The sequence below is a fragment of the Peromyscus californicus genome, unplaced genomic scaffold, assembly GCF_007827085.1.
Source record: "Peromyscus californicus insignis strain IS unplaced genomic scaffold, ASM782708v3 Scaffold_3__1_contigs__length_106647218, whole genome shotgun sequence".
NCBI classification, from domain to species: Eukaryota; Metazoa; Chordata; class Mammalia; order Rodentia; family Cricetidae; genus Peromyscus; species Peromyscus californicus.
Genome location: NW_026294551.1, coordinates 2255453 through 2278432, shown reverse-complemented (window position 1 = coordinate 2278432; position 22980 = coordinate 2255453). Strand labels below are relative to the sequence as shown.

Sequence of the window (22980 nt, the reverse complement as noted above, 5' to 3'; positions counted from 1 at the left end):
TTGCTATTCAATAAAAGATTGGGAGGGGAAAGAATGACGCACCATCAAAAAGCAACTTGAAAAGGAGATTAAGAAGCCAATTTCACTTACAACAGCAAGCAAAATAGGATTTCTAGAAATAAAAAAGGAGATTGGAGACTTACACAAAACTACAAAATACTCAGGAAACCTGAGTACCTGAGTAGATGGGAAGATCTCCCATGTTCATGGATCACACGATCTAATGTTGGCTGAGGAGGTGGCTCAGTAGGTAAGAGCACATACAAAGCTGGACACAGCGCACATCAGTAATCCCAGAATTCCTATGGTGAGGTGGAGGGCAGAGACGAGACTGGAAAACCTCAGAAGCTCATGGGCCAGCAAGGAGCAAGCAAGAGACACTATCTCCAAGGGGGATGGTGAACACACCCAATGTTGCCCTCTGACTTCTGCTATCACACATCTGTACCCACGTTCACATGAATGTGCACATGCCTACGCACAAGTGAGAAAAAGTTCAATAGAAAAACCAACCCTCAGGACTGGAGAGAGTGTAGCATTAAGAACATTTCTGCTCTTGCTCTTCAATCCCAGTAATACGTCAGAAGGCTAACTCAAGCTGAAGGGGAGCCCTGACTTATTCCGGCACTTTCATGTGCGCATACTGGCACACATAGTCAAAAATAATTTTTTTTAAGTTTTAAAAATAGAAAATCTCCTTGTGTTGCAGAACTATAAAGGGCCCCAAATAGCCAGAACAAAAAGGAGAAATTAGAAGATTGACATTTCTCAATTCAAAATTTACCACAAAGTTACAGTCGCCAGAACATGGTGCTGAGATAAGGGTCAGAGTTCCCGGCCAGTGAACCAGAACAGGGAGTGCAGATAAGAGGCTGGGACTCCTGTGTGACAAGACTTCAGTGGGTGAAGAATAGTCTTCCGCTGGGCGTGGTGGCTCATGTCACTCAAGAGGATGAAGGAGGAGGCCAGCCATAATTTGCAGGCCAACTTGGCCAGAGTCAGACCCTATCTAAACAAAGATGCAAAAAAAAGGTGAAAATACCCCAGACAGGATACCAATGCCTGTAATCCCAGGCTTCAGGAAGACCATGAAGGCAAGACTGGCTTGGCCTCTGTAGCTGAAGGTCAGCCTGGGGCACCATAGTTTGCCTCGGTCAAACAACAAAACAAAAAAATAGAAGACGATATATCTATATAATTGAACAAAATGTTTGTAAATCATGTCTCTGATATGGGCTTACTAGCCAGAATACATTATAAAGACCCAATAACCCAGTATCTTAAAAAGAAACCAGTCGAGAACTTGATTAGACATCTCTCCAAAGAAGACAACAAATGACTGGCCAGCACAGGGAAAATGTCCCTAGATAATGCCAACCTGCTGGGAGACCCCATCTCCTACCTGCCAACATGGCTTCCACCAGGACATGAAGGAGTTGTCGCTCTTGGGCACTGTGGTAGGAGTGTCAGAAGGCTGGCACTGTGGAAAGAGGTTTGGTGTTTCTTCATCAAGTTCAGCATGGGGTTACCATACTGCAATCCCAGGGCTAAATATAAACCCCAGAGAAACAAAAGCATGTGACCACATAGAATCCTGCAGGGATGTTTACAGGATGTTGTTCATAAGGCAGAGATGACCACCAAGGAATGGATGAATCAACAAAACGTGGGGTGAAAGGAATTAGAACCCCTCGGGAAGAGGTGTCACGTGTTTGGCCCCTTTTACTCTTTACTCCACCACACGATGACGCAGCGTTCAAGGCTCTGTTTTTTGTTTTGTTTTTCAAGACAGGGTTTCTCTGTGTAACAGCCCTGACTCTCCTGGAACTCACTCTGTAGACCAGGCTGGCCTCGAACTCACAGAGATCCACCTGCCTCTGCCTCCTGAGTGCTGGGATTAAAGGTGTGCGCCATCACTGCCCAGCTTCAAGGCTCTGTCTTAAAAGGCAGAGCCAGGTTGGCATCAGACACTGAACCCTCTGAATATCCAGAATCATGAGAAATGTGTTTATGATTTTTCTGAATGTTATTTGCTTATTATTTGTTTAGAGTATATATGTGTCTGCACATGTGTGGGCATGCACATGCCATAGAGGTCAGAGGACAACTTGTGGGAGTCTGTTCTTTCTTTCCAGCATGTAGGGCCCAGGGATTCAACTCAGGTCATCAGGTTTAGCAGCAAATGCCCTTAACCACCTGAGCCATCTCGCCCCACTGGCCTATTGCTCTTGGTTCTCAGTCTCAGATAGACTGCATTGGGTTTGGTTGTTAGATCTGGTTTGGTTTTAGTTTTGGTATTTGAGACAGGGTCTCACTGTGTAGCCCAGTCTAACCTCAAACTTTTTTTTTTTTTTTTTTTTTTTTTTGGTTTTTCAAGACAGGGTTCTCTGTAGCTTTGGAGCCTGTCCTGGACTAGCTCTGTAGACCAGGCTGGTCTCAAACTCACAGAGATCCAGCTGCCTCTGCCTCCCAAGTGCTGGGATTACAGGCGTGCGCCACCACCACTGCCATCGCTACCACCACCCTGCTAACCTCAAACTCTTAATCCTCCTGCCTCACCCTTCTGAGTTCTGGGTTTACAGGTGTGCTTCTGCATCACACTCTATCCCTGTGAGATGCAATTAACCAGGGATGAAGTATGGACCCTCTGTGCCAGCCAAGATTTTCTCTTAAACTGCACCTGGTCCACCAAGGTGAGTGACCCAAGGCTGTGTCATCCTCATATCCTGACCCTTCACAGCTGCCAAAGCCCCAGCTGCTGGTGATCCAGGTCAGGTCCTGACCTCCTCTGCTCACCCCTCAAGCCTGTCACCCTGCCCCACTCCACACTGTCCTGCACTGTCCTGTCTGATGATCACGCTTCTGGGATCAGCTACCACCTCCTCAGGGAAGCCTTCCCTGACCACTGCCCCCAAATCCTTCTACCATATCCCTCATCACACTGCCCCATGTCCCCCAAGCCAGAGCAGGGCCACCAATGATAGGTGCCAAATGAATCAGTGAGTGAGCCATTGATGGATAAATGCATCAGTGAGGGAGGGATGAGCAAATGAATGAGCGGACCAGCCATTTAATGAGTGGATGAGTGAGGGATGAATGAATAAACTACTTCACCAAACCCAGGCACATCCTGTGACAAGAACCCCAGCTTGGAGGTTATTGGGCTACACAGCAGCTACCTGTCCTACAGTGCCACCGCGTGGTCTCCATAGGAGTTGCCACTGCCCACACTGACAGGTACAAAACTTCCCAGCAGAAAGCGGCTCCTGCCCTGTTTCCCCTACTATTCTTAATCCTTCAAAGATGTGTGAAAAAAAAAAAAAAAAAAAAAAAAAAAAAAAAAAAAGATGCTTACAATGCCCTGCAAGCCAGTATCACCCACTCTCCAAGTCCCCAAAGTATCGAAGAGGGGAACTTTCCTCTGTTCCCTAGGAGCTCCCCTCAGAGCAGCCCCCACTCCCCCAGAATTCCTCTAGAAGGCCCAGCAAGGTATACCCAGGCTACCCCTCACTGCTGGCGATCCAGGTCACACTGAAAGCAAGCATATCTCTCCAATGTCCTCACTGTCCAGCATCGACCCCTGAGCTCAGGCCCCACCCCTGAGGTTTCCTGCCTGTCTTCTTACTGATTCCACAGTGTTCCCTGGGCGTCTCATAGTCTCTGCTACTTGTGCCTCTGCCTTCTTAGACTGAGCTTCAGGCCCCGCCCCCCAGACCACTGGAAGCAGTGTGTAGCCCTCCCGCACCTCTCCCTGTAACTCACCTACAGCCTGCCTGCATTCTGCAGGCAGCTCACCAGTGGGAGCCTGATCTCACCACTCAGTGTCATTTGCAGCTGTGGCTCACACTCTGCGTTCCCTGAGATCTGCTGACCAGAGCCATGAGTCAACATGCACTCATGCGAGTCACACACCTAGATGACATGGAGACAGGGGAGCACTTGTCTGAGACCAGTGCCCATTCCTCCAAGCTTCACCAGCTGAGCTCTAAGCTTCAGGCCTCTCTGGACACTGGAGTTGGCTCGGGTGAGGGTAGGGCTCCCATGCTAGGTCAATCATTCATGACTCATGGGTAGATTGTTGGCCTAAACTGGGCCATCCGGACAGCCCTCCTCTGGTGGTACCAGTGGAGGCCTGAGAAGGTGAGATGCCCCGCCTGTCTCCTTCCTGCTTTGTCGCCCTAAATGGAAGGTAATCAGCAGAGTGGAATGAAGGACGAAAACGCTTCCTGTGCCCACCAGTTCTTGCACCCCGTAGAGCTGGGGTAATCTGGGCAGAAGGGACCACCAAGGGCTAGCAACACACCGGGATCACACTTACACTCTGACCACCCTCCCTTCTCATCCCGGTCCACACTGTCCGTGGGTGGCTTGGCACTGTGTCAGCTCCACTGCCACCCTGTGTTGCCAAGTGGGAAGCCATGAGGAAGATCCAAGTTAGACTCCCTAGAACAAACTCTGGAGACGGGAAATGTGGGAGACAGCAGAGTCCTTATCACTGTCTTAATCTGGTCTTCGAGGCCCCACCAGGATCACTAGAGACACTTCACAGGCCTGTTCACACACACTCACCTATAGACCGATCTCCTGTCTATGTCTTTTTACACTCCCACCTGTGTCCCGCCCACCTCCTGTCTGTAGCCGGCTTGCTGAGTCTCACCCCTCAGTGCACATGCTCTACAGCGGTGCCTCCCCTGACTCCATGTTCCCTGGGTCTTCAGGCCTGCGTCTGTGGCCTCGTGTGCTCCCATGGCTGGTGTAGAAGCTGCTCTGCCCTGAGATCTGGGGATAGGACTCCCCAGCCTTCATTCCTCCACCTCCTTCAGTGATTTTAAGTCACGCGGTTCTCAGCATTAAATACCCTTCCGGTGAAATACCCAGGAAGGATGCGTCAGTTGGCTCAGTCTGGTACCAAAATCCAACACTGGTACCCAATGCAGCAAAGACTCCGCTGCAGTGTGGGTTGCATTTTTCTCCTATAACTCATGGTGATGGGCTGGAGGGATGGTTAAGACCATTGGCTCCTCTAACAAAGAGCCTATGTTCGGTTCCCAGCACCCAAGGACAGCTCATTACCATCTATAACACCAGTCCCAGGCAGTCCAATGCTCTATTCTGGCTTTGTGGACACCAGGCACATGTAGGGTGCATATATATGCAAGCAGCACACCCCCAAACAAAAAGCCTCATATTGATGTTCTGACCCCCAGTACCTCAGAATGTGTCTATTTGAAATAGGGCTGTTGCAGGTACAGTTAGGTTGAGTCAAGTCTTTATCCAATGTGATGATGTCTTTATAAAAAGGATTTGGACACAGACACAGGGAGATGTGGTGTGAAGGCGGAGGCAGAGATGGGTGATGTTCTGCCAGCCAAGCAGCTGAGGATCACAGTGTGGTACTTCTGGAAGCTAGGGAAAGCCTGGTGTGACTTCCCACATAGCTTTCAGAGAAATTTGCCCCCTTTATTCCTCCGACTCTTTCAATGATTTTGGTGTTTCTGACCCTAGGGCTGGGTGAGAGGACACCTGCTTCCTACCCTGCCTGGTCTGGCATTCGGTTACACCCTAGTCACTGCCTGCAATGGAGTCTTTCTGGAAAGCAGATTTGGGTGACCAAGGAACAGCTCTGAGCAGCACCAGAGTGGAGACCAGAGATGTGGGGTGGGATGCTGATGTCTGCCAGTACCAGGAAGATTGCATTTTTAGAATGACATACAAGGGGTTTTAAATTCTCAGTTCAAGGCAGAGTGAGAAAACCAGGAAACACGTGGGGCTGCTAGGAGAGAAAACCAAGTTTCCTGTGGCAGGGCTGCTGTGCCTGCGGATCGCAGGCGGGCTGTACCCTGCAGGGTGCAGGATTACAAGGTAAATTGAATTCTCAGCCTCTGCAGGTCATCTGAGCAGAAAACCAGAAAGCCCCTGGACAAAGAGAATAGAGGGGCTGATAGTGACCCCTCTCCAGAGCAGCCTCACACCAGAAGCCTGCACCCATCTGCACAGCTCCCTTGCTTGCAGGCCATACCTGTGGCAGTAACACATTCTGGAGCTTGTCACTCCAGACCGGATGGAAGTGAGAGCTAGCTGAGTCCTGTCACACACACACACAGGCACACACACACACACACACACACGCACGCACGCACGCACGCACGCACACACACACACACACACACACACACACACACGCACAAGGTTTTGCTATCTGGCTGGATAATATTGGGGAGACAGACTCAGAGGCCACACATGCATGGCCACTGACTCTCTGGAATTGTACAGCTGGTCCATACACCAAGCCTTGGACTCCAGCATTGGTTTGTCTGTCTGTGAAAAACCCAGGCAGTTTACTTGTCTATGACTGTGCTACAGTGAGATGTGTCAGCTGCTTAACAGGAACACACACATACACACACACACACACACACACACACACACACACACACACACACAGACCGGGGGGGGGGGAGGTTGGGGTGCTCTGGGAGGAAGGTACACTAAAGTCAGGCATCGGGAGGAAGCCGCTCTGTACTTTTCTTGTCTCCCCAGGGGGCAACTATATTCGTGCTTTTTGCATCTTTAAAACAAAAGCCCATCAGAAACAACATAGAGCAAGACAGGTTGGTGTGAGTTCAGTTTCAGGAGGTTGCACTTTGCCATGCAGGAGGCATGGCAGAGCAGTTCTGGCCACAGTAGCAAGGGGTGGGAGGCAGCACCTGTTCACAGTGGGGTAGACCAGGAGCCAGAGGGAGACAGAACCATTAACTGTCAAAGGCCTGTCACTAGTGACCTACTTATGCTAGCCAGGTGCCCATGCCTATAGGTTCCATAATCCACCTCCCCTATCACTGCCACCAAGTTGGGAATGAGTGTTCAAACACCTGAGCCTCCCGGGGCTGTTCATAGTCACATCACAAAGGCAGAGAAGCTTACTAGTGAGGAGCTTTGCAGACCAGAACTGAAGGTGGAAAATGGACCCCTGATTTCTCAGGAACCTTGGGTAGCAAAGACTAGAGGCCCAGGCAGGGTGGGTACAGTTACCACACAGGATGCCAGACCTAGAGCAGCAGGCAGAACAAAGGGGCTGGGACAGTCTCCGGTCATTGCAAATGCCTTAGAGCAGAGGATGATCCTTTTTAAAAGGCCAGCTGGGGCCAACAAGCCAGACACAGAGTATCTCAGTGGCAGGCTGGGAAGATGGCCCTGGGGTGCGGCATGTGTCCTGAGAACTCCCCAGGACCCATAATGAGGCCTCTGTAATCCCAGTCGTCAAGGGAGAAATGGGAAGTGGAAGCAAGAAAATCTCCAGAAGCCTGTGGGCCAGCAAATCTGAGGCACATAACGAGCCAAAGATCCTGTCTCAAACAGGTGAGGTAGGACCTGAGGGTGTCCTCTGACCCCTGCGTGTACATGGTGGGACTTGCACACCTGCACTCACAGGAACACACACATACATATGCTTAAAAACAAAAAGTGCTTCAGTGGAAAGCCAGGAACTCTCACCTGATTCCCGAGTGCAGGCCAGAGTCAGGACAGCACTGGACAGACAGTAATGACCTATTCGTGTGTTATGCATATGCTCCCTTAACCTTCCCTCTGCCTTCTCGAGGTACCTCCAAGCACCATTACAGTTAGTTATCCATGGCTGTGTAACAGAAGTGGATAAAACAGCAGCTGTGGTTCATTCTCCTCACAGTTCTGGAGTCGTGTGGTGCTCGTCAAGGAAGGCTCACCTCTGTCCTGCTGACCTCAGCCGAGGTGGCACACCTGATAGGGGCTGGAACACTCCTTCTGACATGACTCACTACCACGAGTGTGACATCAGTCACTTGTCTCATGGCTGAAATAAAGTAACTGCCAGAGACGACCGAAGAAAGGATTTGTTTGGCTCAGTTTCAGAAACTCCGCTGATTCTGGGCCCATGGCAAAGCAGAGCCTCGTGGCCGCAGAAGCTGTGGGAGAGGATGCCCACACAGCACACAGAGACGGGAGGACTGGACAGCTCAACCTTACTTTCTAAAGTGCCCACAAACCCCAAACAGGAGCTAGGGAGTACTGTAGGAGATGTTTCTCGTGCAAACATGGCAAATCCTGACTGGATTCTTTTCCAGGCTTGGCAGCCCCTTCTGTCTTGGTGGCTAAGCTTCAAGAACAAGCATACAAAGGTGCCAGAAAGGAACTATCCTGCATCTGAGACCTGGACTGAGAAGCATCGTGATGGCCCTAATCACAGGCTTGCTGTGAGAGTGGTTGTTTCCCTGCAGACACTCCCTTCAGAGTGAGCTTTGTGAGGATGTCGCTGGACCCTGAAACTTCTCCAGTGAGTGCAAGCTTGGGCTCGATCAGCAGAGGGCGCTGGAACTGCAGGAAGGCCTGGAGGGGGAGGGGCTTCCCTTTCTCTAGTTTGTTTGCGTGGAGGGGTGTGGGGGGCAGGACTTCATATGCCTTGCAAATGCTCTGGACCACGCCCTAGCCCCAACCCTCCGTCTTGGGCCCAGCACCCTCCTTCCTCCAGCCCTGCAGCCCCCAGTGGCCTCTCTTCAGAGACCCCCACCTCTGTGCCGGCTTCTGCTGTCGCCCTCCCAGCAATGCCCTTCACCGTCCGGTGGGAGCCCCTGGCCACACAGGCCTCTTTCTGAGTTTTGTGACTCGCCAGCACCTCTCCCCCAAGCAATCCTACCTTCATCCTTGCCAGGCTTCCTCACCAAAGACAGCCGCACCCCTCCAACAGTCTTCCCAGCTTGGGCAAAGTGTTCTCCCAGGCACTCAGCAACTTCCCATGGTCATTTTCTTGGCATTTGCTATGCCTGCATTTCTTAAGCTTTTGTGTGTCCTTTGAATGGCTGAAGGTCTAACAGTCCTTGGTGACCAATACAGCTCCTGTCTCTCTCTGGGACGGTAGAGATGCGTGATCACAGGAGCAGTCCTAGGAGACTTGTCTTCCAAGATGGACTTACAGTATACTTTAGGCCTCGGCTTTGAGCTTGTACGCTACTGACTTCTCGCCTATGGGAAATGTGTGCTCCTGTCCCTGGCATGTGGGCATTGCCGCAGAGGAAGCTGCTTCCACTGACTGGTAGTGATAAAGGGCCACTTAACATGACATGGGGTCCAAGTAACTGCTGCACGTCACCATGGTGCAGGGGACCCCTCAGTGCACTGGAACAGTCACAGTAGTCACCAGCTGGCTCAACTCCAAAGTCTTCTGCTAAGAACTAAGTGCTCCCTCTGAGGGGCTCACTCCCCTCTGACGGCCACAGGACGGCACTGTTGCAGTTAGAGCCTTCTTTCAGGGGCGCCACAGTCACAAGACTGGCTGAACTTGCATCTGGCCACAGGAGTTCCTTCTGGAGAGTTAGGACCTTGGTCTGGGGTGTGTGTAGCTCAGTGGTAGATCACTTGCCTGACACATAGACCCTGGGTCCTGTCCTGGCAGCAGAGGGGGAACCTTAGCACCTTGTTGGAAAGACAGGAACCCTGAACTCCAAATCACATGAACCCTCTCCCAGCAGATAGACTTGGCAGTGGCCAAGGGGCTGGGGGCCCACATTTAGGGACCTTTTTATGAGCCCTCCTGTGGCAAGTCCTCAGGAGTTCCCACCCTCCTGGAGGACTTCTGCAGCACCTTTTGTTGCCATGACGCTTGTAGGTAAGTCCGAGGGCCCATGGTGTGACATGGCAGGAAATAGTTTGGAACGAGAATTGGAGACACTTTTCCTGTAAAAGACTAAACAGCGATGGGTGTAGTGGCCCTCGCACTTCGGATCTTAACACTTGGGAGGCCACAGCAGGATCACTAGTTCAAGGCCTACTTGAGCTGCATAGCAAAATGTAGCCTCAAAACTTAAAAAGGAACAAATACTAAATGTTTTATGTTTTGAGAAGACACAAGGCTTCTGTCTACTACTTTCTTGTTCTTCTGGTCCTCTACCACCTTTGTGTGTGTGTGTGTGTGTGTGTGTGTGTGTGTCTGTGTCTGTGTCTGTGTGTGTGTGTTTCTGTGGTTCTTAGTTAGGGTTACTATCACTGTGATGAAACACTGTGATCAAAAGCAAGTTGGGAGGAAAGGGTTTACTTGGCTTACATTTCCACATCTTAGTGCATCAATGAAGGAGGTCAGGACAGGAACTCAAATAGGGCGGGAACCTGGAGGCAGGAGCGGGAACCAGGAGGCAGAGGCTGAGAAGGGGTGCTGCTTACTGGCTTGCTCCCCATGACTTGCTCAGCCTGCTTGCTTATAGAACCTAGGACCACCAGCCCAGGGATGTTCCTGCCCACAATGGGCTGGGCCCTCTCCCGTCAATCACTAATTAAGAAAATGCCCTACAGCCAGACCTCTGTCTCTTTTTCTTTCTTTCTCTTTCTTTCTTTTTTAAAATTTTTATTTTATTTTATTTTATTTGAGACAGGGTTTCTCTGTGTAGTCTTGGCTGTCCTGGAACTCATGCTGTAGACCAGGCTGGCCTTTAACTCACAGAGATCCTGTCTCTACCTCCTGAGTACTGGGATTAAAGGCATGTGCCACCACCACCAGGCTCAACAGCCAGACCTTGTGGAGGCATTTTCTCAGTTGATGTTCCCTCCTTCAGGTGACACTAGCATGTGTCAAGTTGACATAAAACTAGCCACATCTTTAACCCCCATCCCCCACCCCCACCCCTCCACCCCCCTGAGCACTTGGGAGGCAAAGGCAGGTGTATCTCTGTGAGTTCAAGGCCAGCCTGGTCTACATATCAAGTTCCAGGACAAACAGAGCTACATAGCAAGACCTTATCTCAAGATAAATAAATGAAAATATATATTCTTAGCTTGCAGGCTGTACAAAAAAAGGGGCATCTCTAAGCCAATATTGGTTCATAGGCCATAGTTGCCAAATCCTGGTTTGTAGACAGCAAGAATTCAGACATTTTCAGCTCTGTGTTGGCAGAGACTTGGGAGGATGTGTGGAAGAGCTTCCAGAGTGGTAGACTGGGAAGGCTGAAGTAGAACCCTAGCCAGCCACACCCTGAGCTACAGGCACCAGGTGCTTCAGTCTGCGCCTTGACAGACGGGACCTCAGTTAGTGACTCTGCGATGTCAGGACATCTATCGCAGAGTAGACAAGAATGGACAGAGCAGCTGGGTGTGGAGGAGCACAAAAGCCAGTATCTGTGAGTTCAAGGCCAGCCTGGTCTACATAGCAAGTTCCAGGCCAGCCAGATCTACATAGTGAGACCCTATCTCAAAAAAAAAAAAAAAAAAAAAAAAAAAAAAAAAAAAAAAAAGTGGACAGAAAGCCTCAGAGAGGTGGGACTTGTCCATCATGACGTTTGACCTGCACAACACCTCCATCGAGCACTCCAGAGCATGGCCTCCACTAGGGCTTGAGAACTACCCAAATAGGAAGCTCCAGCCTCCTAGAAGGGCTCACCAGTGCTGCCCTTTATAGGAATGCTGACCACAGGGACAGGGACCTCTACGAAGCTGTCATGGGACCACAGAACAGCAGAGACTAAAATGCAGTAGCTAGCCACCAAAGCGGTGGCTGAGCCCATAACAGCCGCTGAATGTACTGGCATGTGTAGTGCCCTGGAATACAGGACCCCTGACTAGCCGGAGGGCCCGGGAGTGGAAAACCAACCAACCAACAAAACAACAACAAATCTCCGCCCCCAGAGACGCTTCTAAAGTGACAGAAGGAGCTGGAGGTGTGTAGCCAGAGCCTCAAGTCACCACCGCAGACTTTACTCTTGGCCTCGTGCTGCTCTTTCCCAGGCAAAGCCAAGTCAAGACTGGGAGCCTCTTCCGGGTGAGGGATCACAAGAGCCGCCATCAGAAAGGCCCCCATACCATCTGCACTTGCTTACTGAAGGAACTGGGGGTTGGGGAAGGAAGAATGCGGGCAGTTCGGGAATCACAAGGTGCTGCCGGAAGAGGGGGTAGTCACCGGATTTACGGGATCCACGGTGTGTGGAACCTGAGGCCAAGACCGAGCCCAGATTTCAGAAAGGCATAAATGAACAAGAATGCTTAGCAATTGGCACAGCTCCTTGTACTGTCTCTCAAAGGGATGATTACTCCCCTCCTGGCCAAGACAGTGAATCCAGGGCAACAGTGCGCCCTTGGTGGCTGTTAGGGGGTAGAGGCCCAGGCATGAGTGTCTTGGCACCCCAGTTAACTCACCAAGGGCCTACACAGGGCAGATGGGATCAGAGAATCCCTGGGGGTCCCTGAGTCCGTCCCAGCAGCAGGGCTGACTCATCGTTAGCCCAAGCCCCCAGAAATGGAAGTAGGGCCCCTGTATTGTCACCTGAACCCTGACCACAGTGAGAAGACTAGGGGACAAAGGTGACAGCGACGAATGGCAGGTGCACGCGGGTGCACGGCCTCTTAGCAAGGTGTAGTGTCACTAAATTCAGCATTTCCTGTTCAGGGACCAGCAGGGTGGGGGCGTCGGCTGGGCGTTTTTGAAGGTCGGGAAGCCTGGCTTAGGCTCACCCATCTGAGATGCACTGAATTAATCAAAGATCCCATTCGATTAGCCGAAAGGGCGAGGCAGGGCGTTCGCAACGCCGGGAAAATCCAGCCAGCGGGCGCGCACTCTTAAGTACGAAGCTGCTTCGCGTTCTGCGGCGCGAGGCTCCACGCGGCCGCCGTAGGGAGAGCGGAGTACGGTGGCCGCGGGGCGGCGGCGACGGGCTCGGCCGGCCGGCGCGGGGCCGCCATGGGCAACCTGTTTGGCCGCAAGAAGCAGAGCCGGGTCACCGAGCAGGACAGGGCCATCCTGGTGAGGGGCCGACGGCGGGCGGGGGGTCGGGCCCCGCGGGGGAAACTGAGGCGGGAAGCGGAGCGGGTCACGCTTCCGGTGCCATCGCGCGCCCAGCTGCAGACACCCCTGGACCGGCCGCGGCTCGGCCCGGAAAGACCTGGATTGTGTCTGGGGGCGGAGGGCAGATCCGTGAGAGGAGGTGCCAGGAAGGAAGCTGCTGACCGCCGGTGGTCGCGGCATCCCGAGCCCTGAGTTACTGAAAGTTCTGAAAGGCCCCCGATAAAGAACCCGTGGGCGTGGCTGTCACTAGAAGTCTCAGTGAGATTCTTACGGGAAAGGGTGCTCATCCCCTCCTCTGCAGCCTCTGGAGTGCAGGAAGCCCCCGGGACACCCGTGTCTCAGGTCGCCGTCCTCCAGTGGGTCCTGCAGTCAGGACACCACTGCCAAGCACACATCTCAACAGTCGCGTCAGGGACGCAGGAAGGAGAGAGCCTAGCCCTAGCTGCTGCCGCCACGCCACCGCCAGACTTACTCAGATTGCTAGCTCTGCAGAGGCACAGCCTGGCCTTCCTGCAGCTCCACTGGTCTCCCCTCTAGTATCTCCAGGCAAGACTTCAGCTGGCAGGGAAAAAAAAAAAAAAAACAACCAAGAAGAAAGAGTACGTGTACCCTGGCCACAAGGCCTCCAAATCTGAAGGGTGGGAATAGTGATGCCCGCCGAGGGGCAGACGCTGTAGAAAACACTGGGTGAAGGTGAAGGACCTGGGGCCGGTCCTCCCTCCACCCGCTAGCAGAGCTGCCCTGCTGGCATGGTCTCCCAGGTAACCTGGAGTGCATGGTGGATGGTTTCTCACTAGCTGAATCTTAAAGGTGCCCATTGCCTTCACTTACCATGGTCTGCCCTCAAGGTGTCATCCTGTGTGTGAAGTGTGGCCAGGGCCTGCACCTATTCATGGTAGTTCCATCTGAAGTGACAGCATTTGGACAGAGAATGGGAATGGCCTAAGCAGGGAGGACTGGCCACAGTTGAACAGTGGGCCATGCGTTCACTGTAGGGCGCGCAGCGGATAGCCAAGCCGCTGCTGTCCATTCAGGTAGATGGCAGTGGAGACAGGAGAGCCAAGTGCATGATTAACGCGAGAAATCCACGGAGTCTCACCCGCTGCCCACTACACACGATAAAAATGGGAAGAGCAGGGGGATTGGGCAACACTTAGTCTCAAAAGAAGGGAGGGGTGGAGTGAAGAACATGCAGCGTCATGTTCTCTGTTACACTAGAACCTTCCAGGGCCTGGTGGCCACTTGAGTGACCCAAGGAGCACAGGCGGTGGCCAAGCTGTGGCTGAGCAGGGTGGAAGTCTCCTCCTTGGCACAGTGGACCTTGGGGATGCCAGGTGCATCCCCGCCGTGTAAGTCTAGAGGTGTTTCTGAATATTGCCACACATCCTCTGGGCGGCAGGGACCACCATTAGAGAGGATTGCCTGGCTCTTCCTGACCATGTCGGGACTAGCGGCCTGGTGAGAACCTGACTGGAGGAGCCGCTGACCGGGCCGCATTCTTGCTCTCTCCCCAGCAACTGAAGCAGCAGAGGGACAAGCTGAGGCAGTACCAGAAGAGGGTCACACAGCAGCTGGAGAGGGAGCGGGCTCTGGCCAGGCAGCTGCTGCGGGATGGCAGGAAAGAGTAAGGGGCACTTCCTTGGGGCTAGTGTGGTGGGAGAGGAGGCGCGTCCCTGGAGCTAAGCCAGGACAGACAAGGTGGCTTCCCTTGCAGACGGGCCAAGCTGCTGCTCAAGAAGAAGAGGTACCGAGAACAGCTGCTTGACAGGACAGAGAACCAGATCAGCAGCCTGGAAGCCATGGTAGGCTGTGCCCAGGAGCCTTTGCTGGGAACCAGAGCACCTAGGGAATGGGGTGGGGGCTGGCCACCCCAGGGTGGGAGGTGGGGAGCAGGTCGGGCTGGTGGGGTCGCATGCGCATCTCCCAGGGTTGGGGTAAGAGCATCCTGGTTTGCCCCTGCTGGCTGGAGCCACTGAAAGTCTCCAGCACTTTCTCAGTAAGTCCCAGCTGCCATAGCAGAGAACCAGAAAGGGTAGGACATTCCTTCCAATGCCAGAAGCCTGTCACCACATGGGTCCAGAGCCCAGCAGGGCTTCTGACCAGTGGCTGCTGCTTTCAGGTTCAGAGCATCGAGTTCACGCAGATCGAGATGAAGGTGATGGAGGGGCTTCAGGTGGGCAACGAGTGTTTGAACAAGATGCACCAGGTAGGTCCTCACGGCGCCCGGCGGGCAGCGTCTGTGCCAGCTCAGGACCTGAGTTTAGCTGGACTGGGGGATGTGCCCGTGCTTGGCAGGGACCAGCGTGACCTGAGGGAGGTGTGGCACAGCACCTTTGCGCTGGGTTCACTGGCGCTGAGTGGTGGGGAAGGCAGGGCATGGGTGTGGTGAGTGGGCTGGTCAGGGAGCGGGGCTCAGTGCCAGAGGTTGGGTTTGCTGCCTCTCCGGGTATCTGAGTAGGGTCTGAGGTGCATGTGACACAGACCAGCAGAGGTGCCGTATTGATTGTACACAGAGGAAGTTCGGTCCCCTCCCGGGAAGGATTTCCGGTTTTGACCTGTTTTATTTATAATTGTCAGGGTTGTTCTGGGTCTGGGAAGGTCTGAGAAGTGCCTCTGAAGACAAGCCTGGCTCAGAGCCAAGGGCAGGCTCGTTTCCCTGGCTTTGCTGAGGGAAGGATAGGGTAAGGGCACAGCCCTTGCCAGGGGCTGTCGTTTGCCTTGTTGAGCAGCCCTGAAACTCATCATCTCATCCCCAGGTGATGTCCATAGAGGAGGTGGAGAGGATCCTGGATGAGACCCAGGAGGCAGTAGAGTACCAGCGGGTATGCTTTGCTGGGCCCAGGCCCCCCCATTGCACTGCTTCCCGGGAGAACCCAGAGTCACAGCTGGGAATACCCCTCCCTGCCAGTTGCTGTCCCCAGGGACCCAGAGCCCCACCAGGCCTGCTTCTCAGTACATCTCTTCCTTCCACAGCAAATTGATGAGTTGCTGGCAGGAAACTTTACTCAGGAGGATGAGGATGCCATCCTGGAAGAGCTGAATGCAATCACTCAGGTACAGGTCCCGGGGCTGTCTGGTCCCCTGGGGGATGGGACCCTATAGGCCTCTGCTTGGTGCTGTGTCTAGCTGTTATGTCTGAGCCCAGGGTCCTGGATTCCTGATTTCCTTCCTAAGATGGTTTTCACTTGTGCTGAAGCCAGGCTTCTTCCACACCCGGTGCTGGTGGCTGGGGAGCTGTGGAAGCAGGGTGGTTGGAGGCTGACTCAGCAGCTTGCTGCAGGCACCTGTGACTCGGTGGAATCTGTTCACCTCTGCACTGCAGGCCCCAGGGTCTGCTGTGCTGCAGCTGGGTCTGACCCCATGTCCAGGCCACAAGCTCTGTAGCTCCCAAACTGGATTCTTTAGCTCCATTGGCCATAGCCTCTGCTTGCTGAGGTCTTACTGCTGCCCCAGAGCCACCTGCTGTTCACAGCCCAGTACGACTGTCCGGGAAGTTACCCTTTGGGTCCTGTGGCTGCCCACATGCCAGGGCCAGAAGCCTGATGGGCTGCTGGGAAGACAGGCCACAGGAGGACAGAGGCCACCTATACCCATGGAGCAGCTTTCCCCCACAGCCCTCCAGGATTGTAGCCCCTCGGTGCTTCCCAGCAGAAGCCCGTCATGGCTTCCTAGCCCTGGGGACCCAGCTACCCTGGTCTCTACTTCCTCCATGGTCTTTTGCAGCCCCTGCTTGGGAACTGATATTTCTGGGAATAGCTCCAAATCCCTGGGACCCTGGGGCCTCTTGGAGTGGCCTTGTCACCTCTGCAGCGGTCATCTGGAAAGATGCTGTAGACAGGGAGAGTGCAGGGCTCCGGAGCTGGCCCCCGAGCAGTAGACTGGCAGCTGCTGCCTCCCTCTGAGGGCAGCTAACAAGTAGATCCAGCCCCTCTGGAGAGCCAGGGCAGCCTGTGGCCGCACACCAGCTCATGCCTCATCTCTGCTTCTTGCAGGAACAAATCGAGTTACCAGAGGTTCCTTCGGAGCCCCTTCCTGACATAAACCCAGGTACCTTTGCTGTGTGTGCAAGTGTGTTGGTCTGAAGTCGCAGACTTAAGTCTCAGAGGGAGCAATACACAGTGGTCCTCTTACCTTACAGCCCGGTGGGAAAGTGTACCTGTGGCTGTGCTCCGGTTGATGGAGAGTGGGTTCCCAAGGGGTTGGGTCCTCTAATGGGATCCAGACCAACTCACAGAGGCATGTCCATTCATCAGCCCTGGGAGAAGGCTTGTCAGCCACTTGGGCCCCCGAGGGCTTAGATCCCCCAGTCCAGCTGTCGTCTGGAACTCACAGCTTTGGGCAGGGCTGCACCTGCAGCATCGTGCTCACAGCTCAGAAGCCACTCTAGTCAGTGGTTAATGGACACTCAGAGTCCCAGTGGCTCCATGTTTTCATCTGTTCCTGTGTGGCTTCTGGGAGCCCTAAGCCTCCAGAGACCTACTGCACAGGCTGTGCCCCGGCCTCTAGGTCCATCTGGCTTCCTGTTTATAACTCACCTCCCTGCTGGGCGCACCCCTTGCCTGCAGCCTCTGGCCTCATCCTCTGAGAGCTTGCTGTGCTCATGAGTACATCATGAACGATTGTTTTCTCCACAGAAGCCCCTGCCAAGGCCAGATCCAGGCAGGCAGAGCTGGTGGCAGCTTCCTAACTCCGACTCTCCAGGGACTCGCAGGGATTCTCTGAGGACTGGCCCACAGAGCGTTTGGCTGCGTGTCAACCCTGAGGGCTCCCAGGAGGCCTGAAGGGCTGCGCTGGCCAGTGCGGGTGCTGGTGACTGGAGCAGCAGCTCACACGGGCCCTGACATCAGGGCACCACAACGCCATTCGAGCTTTAGTCTGGATGCACCGTTGTCCTGCTCTCGTTCTGGATTAAGTGGACACTCAAAGCCCAGCCAGGCCCGGCTTCAGACAGCTGTGGTTCCCACAGTGGCCGCAGCCCAATACTCCTGGTGCTGTTCTCATGGCTGACCCAGTCCGTGTGACCTGCGCTCTTTTGTGAGGAAGCGCTTCAGACCTTGGGGTCCCTGTTTCCTTCTCTTGTTTCTGCTGCTCCAAGCTGGTGGGGGCTTCAGTTAAGGGCTTCTCACCGTGCCTGGCCTCCTTCCTGATACCCCTCAGTTTCCCTACAGGCTAGTGACAGAAACCCTAGGGTACTGGTGTTCTCCAAATCATCTTCTTTGGCACCTCAGACTTGAGCCTCTTATGTTTTGGGGAGGTGGACCAGGGGCCATCACTGCTGAATGGACAAATCTAGGAGCCTGACTTGGGAGTCTTCACAGAAGAAAGACATCTTGAAGGAGGTGACAAGACCCTGTTCCAATGGCTGTGCACCCCATGGAATCTGGACGCACAGCTGCCAGTCCCTAAGCCACCAGTGCCCTGGAGGAGCAGAGCTTGGAGGTGACTTTCAGGGTCCTGTGCTTGTTTGATAGGGGACAGTCCCTGATCCTCGGTCCTTGAGGACCACAGGGCTTTCCATCCTTTCAGGGCCCACCAGGAAAGGACATCTCTTCCTTAACCCAGAACGGGTCAACCCCAGTATTAAAGTCGGCCCCTGCATGGTCTCCTGCCTCTTGGACAGAGTCTGGTGTCCTGGTGTGGTTCCCTGCATAGGAACAGTCAGTTATACGGGTGGATTGGAGGGTGGCCCATGACCAACTGAAACAGCCCTAGCCACCACGCTCGGCAAAGCCAGGGACTGGGTGCCAGATGCACCTGGGGAGGAGAGCTTTGGGCTCCTCCCTATGTAAGCCTGAGTCCCAGGGCAGCCTTGGCCATGCCCAGCAGCTGTCTTTGAAGGTAGATGAGGGCAGGGCTCTGGCCACTCTGAACGTGTGTGCTGAGTATTTACACACATGGGTCTGGTGGTTAGGACTGCCAGACCCCAGGCCTTAGACACCTTGAGAGAGAGACTGACTGGTTTGGGGTTAGATTGCACATGGGAGAGTCGTATCTGGTAGACAGCTGGCAGGTCCCCTCCATGGAGCAGCCTCCACACACAGCCAGGCTTAACACTGCTAGGGCTCAGGGTTTCTTGGGAGACCATGGAACCTGAGTGTGCAGGTGAAAACTGGGAGCAGCCCTGAGCGCATGCTTGGCAGTCACCAAGTGTGGATGCGGCCTCTCCTGCAGTGTCTGTGTCCACCAGGAGGGGGCTCTGTCCACCTCTGCTGCTGGGGTGCTTGGCCATACTGAGCGTAGTTTTACCAATGAAGCCTGCTCCAAGCCCATAGCAATGTCCTGCAGCAGGATGCACCCACACCCTGCAGTCGCACACTGTTGAGGTGACGGGGTTCTGTGGACAGAGCTTCAAAGGCCCAGGTAGGCCAGGCTCCATTCAGCTTTCTGTCGTGTCTGACCTGGGCCAGGCAGAGGCACAGCTGCTCACTGGGAGAGGTGCCCTCATCCCAAGGCAGCCAAGAGCCATAACTCTTGAGTAAGAACTTCCTTTTGGGGATAAGATCTTGCGATGTAGCCCAACTGCCTATGCTGTCTGCTGGCCTCAGCCTTCAGCCTTCTGAATGCCGAGATGACAGTATTCCGTACCTGGCTTGGGGTGGTAGCCTGTAGGCTCCACTCCTGACCCTGTGAGCTTTGGCCTTCTTAAGACCTCCCTGCTCCATCATGCTTCCATGACAATCACAAGCTAATAAAGCTTGTGGCCGAGCTGGGGTCCTGCCAGAGACAGTCCTTGGAGACTTGGAGGTGAGCAGTGGTGCTGTAAGGGCGGAGGGACTGCAGGACAAGCAGTACATGGTGCTCCCTGGAAGCCACCTGAGATTGTGGCCCAAAGGTCCAGGCAGGGCCTAAAGAGGCTAGCTAGCTCATGGGATGAACTTGTGTGGACAGCTGGGAGGAGGGCACCTATTACAAAGAGGAATGATGTACGGATGCTCGGTTTTCGGCTGGCTCCTGTGCAGAATACTGGCTGGGTGAGGGGAGATTCGGAGCCAGACTCAGAGCCCAGCTGGCTGTCTTCTGCATCAGCCGCTGAAGCCTTGGCACCTCGGCGTCTTCATCTGCCAGGTCTTCAGGGCAGAATCCTCATGCTTGCAGCCCTCAGTGAGTGAGTCCTGTAGGCCAGTCACCCAAGTGCAAGCTGTGTGCACGCACGTCTGCGTGGTGGCTTTCATGCTGGTAATCCCAACACCAGGGAGGTGAAGGCAGGAGGCCAGCCTGGGCTACATTGTAAGACCTGTCTCCAGAGCACAGAAGCTGGGAATATGGCTCAGGGTAGAGTGCTTGCCCAACTTTCACGGGTTTGATGCAAAGAGATGAATTGTACCAGGAAGTGCTGACTTCTTTGACCACTGAGGGATATTATTTTATTCTTACTACATTTTTTTTCTGTGTGTGACGCATGGAGTGTATATTGGAGGCCAGAGCATGCTCAGGAGTTGGCTCTCTCCTCTACTATATGGGTCCTGGGATTGAATTCAGGTCTTCGGGCTTGATGGTAAATGCCTTTGACTATGGGCTTCAACTTTAAAGCCCGTCTTGTCTTAATCTGTCCTGTTGTAACAGAATGACAGCCAGGTAATTCACGGTGAACAGAAAGATGTTTCTTGCAGTTCTGGAGGTTGGACATCCTACTGCTAAGGCCTGCTAGCAGCTGCCCACCTGGCTGGGAGCGAGAGGGCAAGAGGGGCCATCTCACCCGCTTCTGAGGACACCAACCCCTCATAAGGGTGGTGCCCTTTGCTCCTCCCAGGCCTCCAGCTCTTACATTCTTTCTGCCCAGCCTTCCTGGATGTCCCTGAGCCTTGTGGAAGGAGTGACAGAGATGAACTCTCAACAGTCACTTACCCCGACTCTCTGACCAGCTATGGGACCCCTCGTTCACTGTGCCCACTGCAAAGAGCAGCTTCTCAGGCCAAGGCTGAGCAACACTATCTGTGTGTATAAACATAAGTGACTTGAAGACAGTTTGACACCATGTCCATCGATCAAAAGCAGTAGCAGGTTCCCCCTAGGCCTGTGGCCTCCCTCGCCATGGGTGCCAGGTTTACAGTACCAGGCTTGCATGCCCTCCTGTGGAGTAAGCCTTCCATTCAGTCCCAAAGCAGGCAGTTCCCCTAAAACCTTTGTGCCATCAGTTGGCATAGCTTGCCTTACACAAGCACAAAGGATTTACTACTGGGTGGTACGGATGGCTTCTCTCCTCCAAAGGCCTGTATTTAATCACCTCTTTCAAAAATTTTTAATTTTTTAAAAACTTTATGCGCATTGGTATTTTGCCTGTATGTGTATCTGTGTGAGGGTGTCGGGTACCCTTGAACTGGAGTTACAGAGAGTTGTGAGCTGCCATGTGGGTGCTGGGAATTGAACCCTGGTCCAAGAGGAGCAGCCAGTGCTCTTAACTGCTGAGCCATCTCTCCAGCTCCTCAAAAAATATTTTTGAACCTTTTATTTATTTATGTGTATGAGTGTTTGCCTGTATGTGTGTCTGTGTGCATCATGCACGTTCCCACAGAGCCCAGAAGAGGGCGTCGGATCCCCTGGGACTGGAGTTACCCGTGGTTGTAGGCTGTCATGTGGGTGTTGGGAGTTGATGACCTCTCAAGAGCAGCCAGTGCTCTTTACCACCGAGCCATCTAGACAGTCACCTCTTCTTTTTCTCTTTACATAACTCTTCATTGACTCTGGAAATTCCACATCATGCACCCCAATCCTGCTTACCTCCCAGCCCCTCTGTATCTGCCCCACACCCCTGCAGCATGCCCCCCATAATTAAAAACAAAACAAACGAACAACCCACCTCGCTCCTCCATCCTTCCTACACCTCTTCCTTCATCCTAGCGGCATCGGGAGCTGTGGTGTGCCACACAGTCCACCCTTTTGTCCAACCAGCCCCACCCCCAAAAACGTTCACTGCAATGAGCCATCGGCTGGTTCAAGGCCTCTGGCACATCGTCATCACTGGGCCCTCACTAAAACCCCCTCAGACATCCCACTGCTGCCCCAAGTCATGGCGATCCTGTGGAATGTCCCTTCACACTCCAGCAGGTCACAGATGAGGCAGATATTAGGGAGAGGGGGGCAACCAAGGCCCGGGATGTGGGTCTGGGTGGTAGCTGAGATGGTTGGTCGGGGCCACTGGGACTGCCCTCCTCAGGTGAGGGGCAGAGCCAGCTCTCCTAGGTCCATGCCATCAGGGCCACCATCTGTGGTGAGGAGTGGGGCCATCTCTCTTGAGTCCGGGGTTCAGCTCTCCCGTGGGGGGTGGGGCAGCTCTCCTGATGCAGTGTCCATCGAGCAACAAGGCCAGCTATCCTGGGGCCAGTGAGGGGCCGGGCTTGCTCAGCACGACCCTGAGGTTTCAACACGCATGACTCCTATGACCCCCGGTGGTAACATGAGCCATGGACATCAGGCCAGATCCTGGCTGCTGTTGAGGAATGGATCCAGACATGGCCATGGCAGTAGCCCAGGCCCAGATGACACCATGGCCCTTTGTGGCTGTGCAAGCCCCCCAGATCAGCATGGTCCTCAGACACCAGCATGGTCATAGGTTGCAGCCTGGAACCCTGGAATCTGTGTGGCCTTTGGTGGTAAATGGGCCATGGACATCAACACAGACCCCAGCTGTGGTAGGACCATGGACCCAGATGTGGTCCTCAGTATCAGCCTGGGCTTGGATGTCACCATGGCCCCAGGTGGCAGTGCAGGCCACTCAGATTGGCATGGTCTCTGTGGCAGTGGGGTCCTCGGACACCAACATGGCCCCAAGTGGTGGCCCAGATCCCTGGCATCAGCACTTCCTTCAACAGTACCAGGAGCCACGGACATCAACATAGACCCTGGCTGCAGTAGGGCCACAGACCCAGACATGGCCTTCAGCAGCATCCCTGGCTCAAATAACACTATGGTGGCAGTAAGGGCCACTCAGATTGGCGTGGCCCCGGTGGTAACATGGCCCTCAGGTGCAACATGGCCATAGGTTGCAGTCTATACCCCAGGCATCGTGTGGCCTTTGGTGGCACCATGGACCCCCAATCACCTCTTAACAATATCACAGTGGCAATGAACTTTGAACCTGGGTCTTAGAGGGAAAGCAGCATTGAGTATGGTAACCATGGTAACGAATGAAACTGCATGAAAGCCAGAGGGCTGCCCTCCATCAAGGCAGGTCCAGCTCTCGC

General features: G+C 53.8%; 1 protein-coding gene across 2 annotated transcripts; it reads left to right on the top strand.

Moving 5' to 3' along the window:
* Positions 1-12623: 12623 nt before the first annotated feature.
* Chmp6 (charged multivesicular body protein 6) lies at positions 12624-18420 on the top strand. 2 transcript variants are annotated; one of them, XM_052758392.1, is made up of 8 exons: positions 12624-12757; positions 14314-14423; positions 14514-14601; positions 14919-15005; positions 15556-15621; positions 15773-15853; positions 16792-16846; positions 17437-18420. In XM_052758392.1, the coding sequence occupies exons 1-8, from the start codon at positions 12695-12697 to the stop codon at positions 17484-17486; spliced, it is 600 nt and encodes a 199-aa protein (XP_052614352.1). In that variant the 5' UTR covers positions 12624-12694; the 3' UTR covers positions 17487-18420. The 2 variants fall into 2 exon arrangements, with proteins under 2 accessions (XP_052614352.1, XP_052614350.1); XM_052758390.1 differs by having other exon boundaries at positions 17434-18420.
* Positions 18421-22980: the final 4560 nt, after the last annotated feature.